This window comes from Vicia villosa, linkage group LG2, assembly GCF_029867415.1.
Source record: "Vicia villosa cultivar HV-30 ecotype Madison, WI linkage group LG2, Vvil1.0, whole genome shotgun sequence".
NCBI lineage: Eukaryota > Viridiplantae > Streptophyta > Magnoliopsida > Fabales > Fabaceae > Vicia > Vicia villosa.
The window spans coordinates 160,243,987-160,258,992 of record NC_081181.1 but is presented as its reverse complement, the minus strand read 5'-3'; the positions used below and the strand labels follow the sequence as shown (position 1 = coordinate 160,258,992).

General features: G+C 32.1%; 1 protein-coding gene across 1 annotated transcript; it reads left to right on the top strand.

Moving 5' to 3' along the window:
• The first annotated feature begins 12,122 nt into the window (after nt 1-12,122).
• Nucleotides 12,123-14,253, top strand: LOC131647258 (bidirectional sugar transporter SWEET7b-like). Its single transcript, XM_058917169.1, has 6 exons — nt 12,123-12,169; nt 12,670-12,705; nt 13,104-13,320; nt 13,533-13,694; nt 13,802-13,924; nt 14,044-14,253. The coding sequence occupies exons 1-6, from the start codon at nt 12,123-12,125 to the stop codon at nt 14,173-14,175; spliced, it is 717 nt and encodes a 238-aa protein (XP_058773152.1). The 3' UTR covers nt 14,176-14,253.
• Nucleotides 14,254-15,006: the final 753 nt, after the last annotated feature.

Below are 15,006 nucleotides of genomic sequence, written 5' to 3'. Positions count from 1 at the left end.
AAGGTGAAGGACTTTTAACACTCATCCAACAATCTTGCAAACAAAAGACTAAATTATGCATTCATTCAAAAATCACATTGAAGATATAAAAGCAAGAATCACAAGGGTTTTTCAAAGTTGTAATGTGGCTTGGTTAACAAACAAGGGATAAGTCCTTAGGCTAATCGAAACAAAAACTTGCCTAAACCTAAGAGAGTGATAAATTCACACAGGTTCAAACAATACAATTCCGATCAAACTTCTTTCTTATTTCAAGGTTCTCAAACCAATCACAATACTTATTAGCACAATTATTCGATCTCTTTTCTTTTAGTTTTTCAAAACTTTTTGTTTTCTTTCTTTCTTTTTCTTTTCTTTCTTTTTCACATTTTTTTCTTTTCTTTTTTCTTTCTTTTCAACCTCATAGCAACAACCAAATAAGTAGCAACTATTTTCTCCCCAACTTGAATTCAATCACATCATAATATGAATACTCCCTACTTTCTAAGGCAAGGTAAAAATTCATACAACAACACAAAGTTGAGGGTTCAAGAAAAAAGGAATCAACATCCATATAAAAATAAGTGAACTAAATACAAGCATAGAAGTTCAAGAAATAACATGGATGTTGACAAAAAGCTCAAAGGGGTTAACAAATAATCACACACTCACAAGGTGAATTGACTATTTGGCTAAGGTGGTTGTGCTCAAAATGAAACAAAATGTCTTGATCCTTTTCATGCTTTCATAAAATCAACATAAAGAAAAGATTAAGCATAATAAAATCCAGTTAAAAAAAATATTGTGGCCTCCAGCATATATGAACAATGGAAAGCTTCCTCGCATTTATGGTTTGGGAACTAAAGTGATTTAATCAACAAGCAAGTAATGCAAAAATATAAATGCATGGTAATTGTACCAATGAAAATTTTTCCTAAATATGTTATGCTATAGAAAGCGATAAATGAGTCCCTTGAATGATACAACTTTAAAAACAATATCCTACCATACATCCGCAAGTTGAAACACTCAAGCTTTGGAAAATCACCTCAAAAATCTTCGATTACCGGACAAAATGTGAGTCCAAACAACCAATAAAAAATTAAAAAATAAAACTATTATATACTACTAATTAGCCTTTGTGAGAGTGAGAAAAAGAAGTGAACCAAGTGGAATAGGAATCCCACTGGCACAAAGCAAGAAAACTGAGTTTTTCTGTGCTCGCTAAGCGATGACAATAAAAATCAGAAAAACCAGAACAGCAACAGATGTTCCAGCCACTCTCCACTTCACCTAAATACCTCATAAACGGAAATATAAACAACATTTACAATCGTTAGGGTGCCTCCCAACAAGCGCTTGGTTTACGTCGTTAGCTTGACGCCTTTATTGTTTTAGTGTTTGGAAAGTAGCTTCCTCTCATCATGCCATGGTGACGTCTCACCGCGTAAACCTAAAGAAAGTGTCCTAACCAAAACACTCAACAAACGTTACGGGTACAAATATATACAACACTTGCACGAACGTAAAAGAAAACACAACTATACAAGTATGAACAAATACAATTATTTTCATACAAAAAGCAAAAGATGGTGAATGTTGGATGCACAAATTGAAAAGTGAAGATTTGTAATTAAAAGAGCTAATCTGATATCAACATGTTTCACCAACATTCACCAACAAAAGTATACTTATATGTAAACATATACAAGTAAACCTATATGGTGAACATAAACAAGTAAACATGTAAGAGTAATATATATATATATATATATATATATATATATATATATATATATATACAAATGAAACTATACAATATATACGATATATACAAAGCTCAAAATCACAGGAACTATTAGGATGCAATTCTAACAACCATCTCCGGCAAGGGCGCCATTGTGTTGATGCAGGCATAACGGCAAGCAACAAAATATTTGGAAATATTTATCCGGGAATTATCGTGTCCACAGAGATGGTGGAATGCCATTCAATAGTTTCTACAATTTCGAGAGGTAATAAGAAATAATAAACACATTCTTAGAAGAGAAATAACTTATCAGGCATGCAAATATACTCACTCGTCCCAAACTTAAACATATCGATCAGTTGCAATCCACCTACTATACTCGTCATTACCATCACGTGTCTCTCACATCAACGTCCATCTTTAGAGCACCTTGGAGACAACTCACAATGGAGGTTATCTCTAACGCAAATCTGCGAGAACATCCGTATTCTCGCATTGGCGATCTCTCGCGCGCTGCTCAAGCACGAAAGCATTAAGCTTCAACACACAAGTGATTGTCAGCTCTAAATCTATCTCTAGAGTTTAGAAACTAACAGAAATCTATCCCTAATCAGAATCTGTGAAGTTTATCTCCAAAGCAACACAAATCTCAAACATGAATGCAAAAAGATTAAGGAATATAACAATAACGATTCGTAAAGCAAGTTTTATACAACGCCATGAACGATAAATATACATAAGATTCGAGTAAATATACAAACAAACCCAACACAAAAGAAATACACAAAGAAGAGAAGAGATAAACCAAATATCTCGCGGGTTGTCAGCTTCGATTGATGAGAAATTCACCTCTGATCATCCAAGTGCAAGACCCAGTGTTGTTTTCTAAGCTAATCCTAATCTAAGAATGAAGGTGATGAATTTGGGACCAAAAAAATCCCCAAACCCAAACCTAGAAATGTCTCAAATGAATAAATATAAAGAAAATTGCACGCATGCTCGCTAAGCGAGCTGCACTTATTACACAAAATATCTAATACAGTAAAGACAATCTCGGTTAGCGAGCTCAGGAAAACTATCCATCTCTGTTTTTAGTTCATGGAAGCGCGATTGGAGTCCGCTTAGCGAGCTTATGTAGAATTTCCATTTTATTGCTCTAAAATTGCGAAATCGAAGCCGTGCCTTCAACACTTTATTGCTCGAGGCTCCGATATGCATAAATACCTATAAAATAAAGGAAAAACTATCAAACCGTACATAAAATGAATGAAAACTCAATTATGTGAATATTTACATGAAAGTTGGGATTTTATTACAAAAACCAAAAGAATAGAATCGATAAGTGCCACAAATATATACTCAAAATAACTACATTTTGGCACTTATCATTTATTTGAAGTGTGATCTTCAGTTAGGTGAAAGACCGTTGATACAGTAACTGGTACTAGGATTATTAGACATTGCTGCAGTGATAGGATATGAGATGTGATTTTTCATATCTTGGAGTTTCTTGGGTAGAGGTTGTACAAGGTAATGATTAGGATGGAAAGTTGTAAGTATGGGACTTGTTTAAGCTTTGAACTAATACTATAATGGACTTCCTTCTTGGCTCGGTAGCTCCCAGAGTAGATGATGTTGTACCAAACTGGATAAACAATTATGTGTGTTATTTTGTTTCTGCTTATTTATTTTCTGCATAATCTCAGTTTTAAAATTATGTTCAGAATGTCAGTGCCACAAATATATACTCAAAATAACTACATTTTGGCACTTATCATTTATTTGAAGTGTGATCTTCAGTTAGGTGAAAGACCGTTGATACAGTAACTGGTACTAGGATTATTAGACATTGCTGCAGTGATTGGATATGAGATGTGATTTTTCATATCTTGGAGTTTCTTAGGTAGAGGTTGTACAAGGTAATGATTAGGATGGAAAGTTGTAAGTATGGGACTTGTTTAAGCTTTGAACTAATACTATAATGGACTTCCTTCTTGGCTCGGTAGCTCCCAGAGTAGATGATGTTGTACCAAACTGGATAAACAATTATGTGTGTTATTTTGTTTCTGCTTATTTATTTTCTGCATAATCTCAAAGTTTTAAAATTATGTTCAGAATGTCATAATAGATGTCGGAACATCAATCTCGACATTTGTTCTATTATTAAAATATCAGTATGAACATGCATTTCCTGTACCAGAGAAATTTCAATAATCTCATTAATGAAAAACTTGGGAGCCTTGTAAATAGAGAAGAAAAAGATGGGAATATTTGCTAAAATCGAATTTAAAAGAACATGAAAATTTCAAGTAAATGATTCTCATCAAAAATCGGTTTAAATGCCAATCAAACGACTCCATTCAATTCTGGAAAATTATTCACCAAAATTCTTGATAAATCACTATTGTCCAAGACCCAATTCAGTTTTGCAAAAAAAAAAAACTTTTCATGACAGAGCTCGCTAAGCGCAACTAGCTCTCTAAGCGCACTGTCGATTATGCAAAAAAATTCTGCAATTAGTTCGCTACTGCCACATCCCCTAAATCCCCCATAAATCCATCTTACACAGTCTGGTTTAACAAAAGAAACGTATATTCAAGTTCCTCTACTTATATAGCATCTATTGGGATCCTAAAAAATCACAAATCTACGACGTCACTTTCGACACCAAATTTACGGTCAAAACGTAAATTTTCATGAAACACAACAACAAAGCCAGAATTCATGCAATATATAGCCATACAATACACATACAACATATAGCAACAAGAATCATCATCAAACATACATCAATTTATTGATTTCATGGGAATTCCTCTTTAAGACCTAAATTATCAGTACAAACCCAAAACCCACATTCTTACATACAAACCATCATACCCAACCTTATAGAGTTAAAACTTCACTTTTACCTTGGATTGTAGGTGCTATACTCTTTCAATGGAATCCTTGACCTAGCCTCTTTGTGCCTCTTCTCCTCTTTCACGTTCTCTCCAAAAAAATTTATCTTCCCTATTTTTCCACTTCTATCTTTTCCTCTTATTTTATTAAACCCTTCACTAACTTCTATTTCACTAATGGGCTTAACCCACACACCTCCATTAATTCTAATGCTAACACAAAATAGGCCCAACTATCTATTTACTCATTATTCCATTATTATTATTATTATTATTATTATTATTATTATTATTATTATTATTATTGTTATTATTATTATTATTATTATTATTATTATTATTATTCGACTACATACTAAAATAGTATAAATACCAATAGTTCACAAATACATCATGAATTCATCAAATAATTCACAATTAATTAATTAAATAATTAATCAAAATAAAAGGGCATTATAGAGTGAGGTTTAAAAGATGTACAATTGTGCTCAATGCTTCTCTCCAAAATTATTTTGGCGACTTTAATTGAGAAAGTAAACATCTCACCCTTTCCACCAAAGTTCTATTTATTCTTTCAGCTAACTCATTCAATTGTGGTGTCTTTGGAGGAGACTTTTGATGACATATACCTTCATCTTGACAATACTTTTCGAAATGTCCTATATACTCTCCCCCATTATAGGTTCAGATACACTTGATCTTTTTCCCCGTTTCTCTTTCAACTGATGCTTGAAACGACATGAAGGTATCCAACATTTGATCTTTCGTCTTCAAGGTATAAGCCCATGTTTTCCGAGAACACTCATCAATGAAAGTCACAAAGTAATATGTGCACCAGCAAGTGACAGTGTCTTCATCAGACCGTGCACATCAGAATGTACTAAATCCAACACTTCTGATTTCTTCTTTGGTTCGGATGACATAAATGAAACTCGCCTTTGCTTACCCGCTAAACAATGTGAACACTTTCTCAACTTTGTATCGGAAACACCATACAACACATTCTTTTTAGCCAAAATACTCAAACCTTTTTCACTCATATGACCAAAACACTTGTGCCATAATTCAGATGAGCTATCATTGTCACAAGTGTTGATGCAGCACTTTGAAACCCTAAGTTGGACGACATACAGGTTCGAATTCCTTATTACTTTAGCAACCACCATTGAGCATTTATTTAACTTCCATTCATTGCTTGAAAAATAATTATCATATCCTTCATTATCCAACTTTCCAACAGATAAAAGATTGAATCAAAGTTTCGGAATGTGTTTCACACCTTTGAGAACTAGAGTAGTCCCATTACTAGTTTTGACACAAATATCTCCCATTCTAATAACATTAGCTTGCCCATTAATTCTCATACGAACAACCCCAAAGTCACTGATTTCGTAAGTTGAAAAAGATCATGCCTCAAGGTTGCATGAGTAGAAGCACCACTATAAACCATGCAATCCATCTCATCACATGATAGATTGAGATTATCTACACAATTATCACAAACAATAAAGAAATCATCAACAATAGCAACATCTTCATTATTGTTACCTTCCTTTTTGTCGTTGTTATAGTTCTTCTTCTTATTTTCTCTTTTCAACTTACGACAATACCTCTTTACACTACAACGAGGAAGGGCTTTTAAAGCGCTTTTTTTGGCCTTTAACAGCGCTTTAAAGCGCTGCCAAAGCCAGCGCTGGCATAGGCTACGAAAGCGCTTTTAAAAGCGCTCTGGTAGGCCCCCCTATAAGAGCGTTTTTCTGGAAAAAGCGCTCTTGTAGGCCCCCCTTTAAGAGCGCTTTTCAGGAAAAAGCGCTCTGGTAGGCCCCCCTTTAAGTGCGCTTTTTCCAGAAAAGCGCTGTGATAGGCCCACCTGTGAGAGAAAAAATTAAAAAAAAAAAAACAACATACTAAAGCGCTTTTGTAAAAGCGCTCTTATAGGGTGGGCTTTAAGAGCGCTTTTTCCAGAAAAAGCGCTCTGATAGCCCCCCCTATAAGAGCGCTTTTACAAAAGCGCTTTAGTATGTTGTTTTTTTTTTTTTTTTGCTTTTTTAGTAATCTTTGGCAGCGCTTTTAAAAAGAAGCGCTTTAGTATGTGGGCCTTTAAGAGCGCTTTTTTAAAAAGCGCTTTAGTAGCTAAATGAGGTATTTTAATGTGCAGCCTGTAATTTAATCCTCCCAGTCGACCTGTAATATTTTCGACCTGTAATATGTTTTCAGCCTGTAATATTTTCGACCTGTAATTTATTTTCGACGATATTATTTCAGCCATCAGTAAGACAATATATATATATACTAATATAATACCATTATAATATCCAATATTATATATATACATCATTACAACATCAATAATATTATAGTACTTCAATTCGACACAAATCCTACATGAAAAAGCGCTTAATATAAAAATGACACAAATCCTCTTTTATTTCTTCCAACTTAAGTCTCGGGTATCCAGTGGCACGGAATTCGTCAAGGTACTACAAAACAAAAACAAAATATGAATGATACATTTAGTTAAATGTAATAAATTATATGAAATTATCTTAAGTTATAAATTCATACCGTGATCGGAATCTCTAATTGATTTGCCTGAAGGATTTCTTTCATAAACCTCAATACAAAGTATCCGCAATCGTAACTGTTTTTCTGTTGCGGGCACTACATAGAAAAACAAATAAGATTCTATAGTTGTGCATTGTTTTATCAAGTAGCATAAATATATTATAAGCAACATTGTGAAAAATAATGTACCTGCACTTGGATCCAAGTAATGTTGCTAGATTTAGTTCGGGATACCTATGCGTCCCGTTGACTTCGGAACACTTGTATTGATCTAATTAACAAATATATAAAAGCATATGTTTAGATCAATCCCACAAATAAGTAAATATATATATATATAAATATACACGAATATATATTTAGAACGATCCCACTTACAAATCAACGATGTCCTTCATGGCCGGATAATTGGTCCATTCACCATTTACCGAATTCAGATAATACACGACTTCCCTTATAGGGTTGATAGCAAGCAGCAACCAGTGTGCTCTATAAATAAAAACAATAGGTTATATGAAAATTTTGCTATACACAAAAGAAACAGAGATTAGATGAACAAAGAATGAGAAACTAACCCTACTGGTCGGGTATTATACGCCCAAAGATGCAGACATTCTGTATTGCCGGTGGACATGAATCTATCTACTAAGCACTGTCTAACTGATTCCGGTTCCGAATCAATTGCCATTCCGCTGCAGTGGGCGGAAGACACGAAACGGAATCTGTTAGACAACGGAGTCCCGCGCAACACTCTGTCATACAACAACCTTAAATAAAAACATAATAAACATTAGATTATTTTCATTGAAATGTGTAAATAAATTATATTGTGGGACTAATTAAATAATATATCGGATGAGGGAATATTACCGAATGTATGAGTGCATGTTATTGACGCCTAGTTGATCATACTTAAAAATCTCCTCCAAGTCATCAAGTGTAATAAGTGACTTGAATTCAATACCGAAGACACTCTCATCCATAACGATTTCACGTAAAGCACCATCCGTCAAATCGGACATATCAACCATTGTTGCGAGCGTCGACCGGTACCGAGGCACAAAAGCACCGCCTTTTTTTCCCGCTGGCTTCGGAGGACCAGTGGGTGGTACGGTACGAACTTGCTGCGTCACTTGTTGTGACTCTCGAGCGGATGCCTAAAAATCATATAAGTTATGTAAAATATAAAATCATGCAGATTTAGATTCAGATTAATTATTAACACTTTAAATGTACCTCTTTTAGTGATGCAACGGACTCCTCCTCCTGTAAAATCCCTTTACCCTTAACTGTGGGTTTTATAGGAGCAGTCTAAAATTAAAATGTAAAAAATAATTAATAAACGGTTTAGAATTGACATTCGAAAACTAAATGATTCATAATCGTTTTCAATATACCTCATCACTAATGGTAATGAGCTCCGACGGCCATGCAACAAATGATATTAAATAGAACCATAAACAATAAACTATAAACAATAAACACTAAATTGAATATGCAAACTGTAGCATATTCAACTATTTGTTCAATAAACTTGATTCATGTACAATTATTTTAAAATGGTAAATAAAATGAAAACAAAATTATAATTTTATAGTTTAAAGTGAAAGCAAAATATGAATATAGAATATATTCTCAATTATGAAATCAATTATGAATTAGCTAGTAACTACAAACACCCGAATTTACAAAACCGAAATGCTCAAATATGTTTTGGCTAGATGCTTTATCTTTATCTTTTGTTATAGAAATAGCTTATAGATAGGCACTTATATGATATGCACTAATGTAATATAGTACTTAATTAAACTATTTATCTAAATAGTGCCTAAGTTATGTTTAAGAGTCACTTCTAACATCAATGATATTAATTTCTTTTTACTTGAATATTGAATATTTCTCATTAACAATGAAAAGATGTGAACAATATTTATATACATGTTAGTTGGAAAAATCTAAATAAGAATGTTATTCTATCGTTAATTTCAAAGGATACTATTAAATCTTAATAATCAATAAGATAGCACTCAAAATATCTTCACTAATTTGTCGGTGTCGTGTTGTATTTACACACAACATAACCTACAATCACTCAAATTATCTTCACTCAAAAACCTATAATAATTTGTAAGTTGTTGTGACTAAACCTCTTTTGTCTTCAAACAGAGCAAAACAATGTATCAAAATAATGTATCAATGTATCAAAACAATGTATCAAAACAATGTATCAAAACAATGTATCAAAATAATGTATCAAAACATATGCCACAGACCCTAGTAAGGACAGTAGCTCTATAAGCCAATTAACTCTAGTAAGGACAGTAGCTCTATAAGCCACAAACAGCACCAGGTAGAAGAAATCCAAAAGAAAATGTGACTTAATTTTTCAACAAAACCTACAGCAATTCATTGATTCAAAGCATTCATGTAATACCAAATTCATTCAGATTCACAATTGAAAAGTATGCTTCCAAATCCAATGACAAAATATTTGCAATCAAGAAATTTGTCAAACCTGATTTGAACAAAAATGGAGATAAAAAGCGCGACACAGCAGAGGCGGAGGGACGGCGAACCAGCTGCTGAGAACGGCGAACCAGCGACTGAGACGGCGAACCAGAGGGGGAGGGACGGTCGGAGAGCTGCGATTGAAGATGAATGTCGTGGTGGAGTGACGGAGGGGAACGGTCGGAAACAGTGATGAGGGTGGTTAGGGCTTCAGGCCGTACGCGAGGAGAAGAAGAGAGACTGAGAAATTTGGGGCAAAACGTGTTTTTCTGTTCATTAGTTTAATTAATTTAATTTTATAAAAGCTACGACAGCGCTTTTGAAAAGCGCTTTAGTAACACCCCTTATACCAGCGCTTTTTAAGAGAAAAGCGCTTTCGTAGGATATCCCTATAGCAGCGCTTTTGAAAGCGCTTTCGTAGACTACCCTATACCAGCGCTTCTATAAAGCGCTTTCGTAGACCAGCCTATACCAGCGCTTTTTAAAAGCGCTTTCGTAGGTCCCCCATTTACCAGCGCTTTTTAAAAGCGCTTTCGTAGGTCCCCCATATACCAGCGCTTTATTCCCCTTGTTTTATATTGTTGTCTTTAGTGAAAGCTATAGCAGCGCTTTCTCTCAAAAGCGCTGGCGTAGCTGCGCTGGTAAATGTTTCATTTGGCGTAGTGTTATGTGTCCTTTTTCTCCATAATGATGACAGATCAATATGAGAGAATCTATTAGAGCCTCCTTGTGATTTACCACGTGAAGTTCCACGATTACTTGAACCTCTACTTTGATGTCTCCCCCTTGATTCGGTAACTAACACCTCGAAATGTGAAGTAGAACCTTGTGACTTACGCCTCAACTTCTCATTCAACACACTACTTTTAACCAAGTCCATCGAGATGATATTATTCGGAGCAGAGTTAGACAAGGATGTCCTAAAAGTCTCCCAAGAATTAGGCAAAGTGCCAATAAATCACAAACCTTAATTTCATCATCAAAAGTAAGATTCATCGCCGACAATTGATTTAGAATCCCTTGAAAAGTATTCAAGTGATCGGTCATTGGTGAACCATCACTATACCTCAATGACATCAATTTCTTGAACAAGAACAACTTATTATTCCCCGTATTTCTTGCATATAACTTCTCAACTTTGGTCCAAAGAGAGCGAGCATGAGTCACCGAGTTCGCATTATTCAAAATATTATCATCCACCCATTGGCGAATATAACCACAAACTTGTCTGTGCAACAAAGTCCATTCTTCATCACTCTTTCCATCGGATTTTTCATTAGAGAAAACCAATAAGTGAAAAATAGTAATAAAAAAAACACCTAAAGAATTGTATATAAGTTTCTCCTTAATTAATTTGTTCAAATTATTCTTTAAAAAAATTAAGCGTACAACTATATTGTGTTATTATATGTACTGGTGATGATTTTGTTGTATTATATTTATAATAGATTTTATAAATATTTATTTTATTAAGTTGTAAATATATAATTTTGTGTGACATATCTATAAAATTAAATTTTATATTATTAATTTATTTAATAAACAGCCGTAAATTTAACTAATTAAACCAATTAAACTTTTAACCGAATGTTTCACCGGTTTGATCTTTGATGTGATTTATAAAACATTGCTTAATATATATACATTATTTATATAACAAAAATAAAATAGAATATTTTCATAAAAGTTGTTAAATAAACTATCTTTCAGAGTTCGTGAAAAAAAAATTAATTGTGATAAACTGTTCTCATAAACATTTCCAAATAAATCTTTAAAATTTGAATTTTATTATTAAATTAGTTTATGATTTTGTAAATTTAATCATTTGATAATGTCAATCAAAATTGATAGTAATACTAATAGGTTAAATAAAATGGTCAAATTATCAGTAAATAATTGAAATATATAAACTATTTCAAAAAAAATTTAAAAATATATAAATTAAATTAATATTAAATAATGAAATACAAAAATCATTTTAAAAGTTTAAAACAAATTTTAACTATAAAAAAGAAACAGAATACTTGACAAAAGAAAAAACAGAATTAATAATAATAACACTGTCACACAAAGCATATCTTTGAATTCGAATGCAATTTTTAAAAAATTTAAACTATATCCTACAACGATAGTAATTAGATATAAGTACTAATTTCAAAATAATTTTCAAAACAAAAAAAAATTACTTAAACCCTAAAATAAAGCTAAACAGAATAGATAATCACGATAATTCAAAAACAAACTTATCATTTAAAACTAAAAATAGAAATCAAAAAGAAAAAAAAAAAAACTCTATATAAGAGTCACTTTTTCATCATTCTTCAGCGCTCACACTTTTCCTTCTTTTTCTTATTCTCAATCTCTTTCTCTCTCTTCTCTCTTTCAGTGTGTTTTCTGTTTTTCACTATTTGTGCAGAAAAATGGTGAGCGCTTCAATAGCTCGTAACATTGTTGGAATCATAGGTTTGTTAATCACTTCTTCTTTTCCTGAATTTGATTTTCTGTTCGATCGAGCTTTCGTTTGTAATGCATTGTGTTGAATCGTTGATTTGATGTAATTTTTGTGTTTGATTTCAGTTTCAGAAATTTTTTAGTTCAGTTTCAGTTGATTTTGTATTATTCTGCTGATTAATTCCTCATGCATGAAGAATAGTTACTTTTTGAGTTGATCGATTCATCATGCATGAAAATTAATTGAAACTAATTTTAAATTAGTTTTAATTATAATGTTCTATTTTGGAAATTATAGGTTTGTTAATTAGTTTATCTTCTTGTGTTGAATCGAGTTTGATTTTTCTGTTAGGTTTTAGATTTGAGTTGATTAGCTTAAATTCGGTTTCAGAAGTTTTTTAGTTTCGATTAGTTTCAGCTTTTTTCTGCTAAAATCGCTTCATGCATGAAGGAAAAATAATGTTAACTTTTTATAATAATCGATTCTGATGAGTGTTTGATTTTGTTGAATGCAAGGAATGTTATCTCCTTCGGATTGTTCTTCTCGCCAGCGTAAATTCACTTTCTCTGTTTACTTTGTTCTAGATTATGAGTGAATCGTGATTGATTTTGCGTTGTATAGTGTATTGTGATACTGTTCTTGATTACACTGTTTAAACTATGATCATGCAAATTTTATTTTCTAGCTTATTTTAAATAAATTATTCTGTAGTTTTTATAAAATTATATTCACTTCTAAAATTTTTGTGCACCTGAATTTTTTTATTTATGAAATTAGTGTATTAATTAAAATAAATTATTCTTTTCAATTTGTGTCTCAACATTTAGATTTTGTTTTTTTTAATTTATATTTTGGCATTGGAAATTTTAATTTTGATGAAAGTGATAATGTGTTGATTGTTGATTATTAATTAAGAGATACTAGAATTAACTATTGGAATTAATTGCAGTCCGACTTTCTATAAAATTATAAAAAAGAAAGATGTGGAGGAGTTCAAGCCTGATCCATACATCGCAACCGTGTTGAATTGTGCATTTTGGGTATTCTATGGATTACCTTTTGTGCACCCAAATAGTCTTTTGGTGGTTACTATCAATGGTGTTGGACTTGTTTTCGAGTTCGTCTATCTCACCATATTCTATGTCTATGCCAACAACAAAGGAAGGGTGCGTATATTTTGCCATTGATCGGTTCATAAAAATTTGTTGATTAACTGTTAATATCATTTTAATTTGAGATAACTTTTTCGATTACCTTATCAGTTTGAAGTCTCAACCAAAATCAAGTTGCTTAATTGAATGTTTAAAAGTTGCTAAGCTTCTTTTTAATATAATCATTCTTATTATGATACTCACTATTATTTTTTCTATAATTTCAGAAGAAGCTGCTTCTTTATCTTCTCATTGAGGCTATTTTCTTTGCTGTCATTGTTCTTATAACAATGTTTGCACTACATGGCACTACCAGAAGATCTTTGGTGGTTGGTATTATTTGTGATATCTTCAACATAATGATGTATGTCTCTCCTCTTACTGTCATGGTAAGTAACTTCTTTCTATCCCATTGCTACATTATATATAAATTAAACTGTAACATGCAAAGTATAGATTTCAAATCAAACTCATCTTAACGTTTTGTTATGAACAGGCAAAGGTTATCAAAACTAGGAGTGTTGAATACATGCCATTCTGGCTCTCTTTGGCTAACTTTCTTAATGGATTGTGCTGGACTTCATATGCTCTCATTCACCCTCTAGACATCTATGTTCTGGTAACTAATTGAATTATTCATATATGATTTATTTGACTAAATAACTATAGTTTAGGATCATGAAAGATTTTTTAACTAACTCGTTGTTAATTATCATGTCTTTGTTTTAATCACTGCAGATCAGCAATGGTATTGGAGTAATTTCAGGACTTGTTCAGCTTCTGCTATATGCGTATTTCTGGTGCAAGGGTGGAAAGAAAATTGATGTTGGTGATGATCATGTTCCAAAACCAACTGAAGCTGCAGTTTGATCTGATGATGGCACTTCTGCTTCTTTTTTTTTATATAAATTTTTTTGAATTGCATACAAATTTTATATTGGTATTATCTTGGTGGTTTCTTCTATGTATATACTTGGTTATTTTTATCATCAGTTTCAATGAATTTGTAGATACTTTCTCAGAACAATATTGATTTCTATTTTTTAACCCAAGCAAAGTACTTATACTATACAGTAAGATTTTGTTTGATATAGTAATCAACATTCAATTTTTTTTTTTGGTAACAATCAACATTCAATTTTGTTGATAACTTTTATTGATATTTTATTCCCTTTAATAAATCGTTTGTTTATAAAAGAAAAAATCGGATGTGTGATCTTATCAATAAAGGTTCATATTTTATAATTTAAGGGACAAACCAGAATTAGAGGTGGATTACTCTCATAGGCAAGAGTTTTATCCAACAGAATTAACTCGTATCTACTAAAACAATGATTAAATAGGTAACGGCTCAGTGCATTTAACTGATCATAATCTATATTAATAATAATTTATAATAGATTGATTAGTTTAATAATTAATTTAACAAAAATATCCACTATACATAATGATGCGTGTGTCTTTTTAGAGAAATGCCAACAAGTGCTCTTTAGATACTGGTTACTGGTTAAGTGATTAAAAGTGGTAAACAAATTTTAAAATTGTGCATATTTAATGAATTGAAAGTGTATTAGAAAATAAAATATTAACTTTTATAAAGAATATTTTTTTTATTTAATATGCTTACTGAATGTCCTGTGAGTACTGCTTAGCAAAACACTTTTTGATACTAATAATATGTAGTCTAGTCTTTTAAAGTTA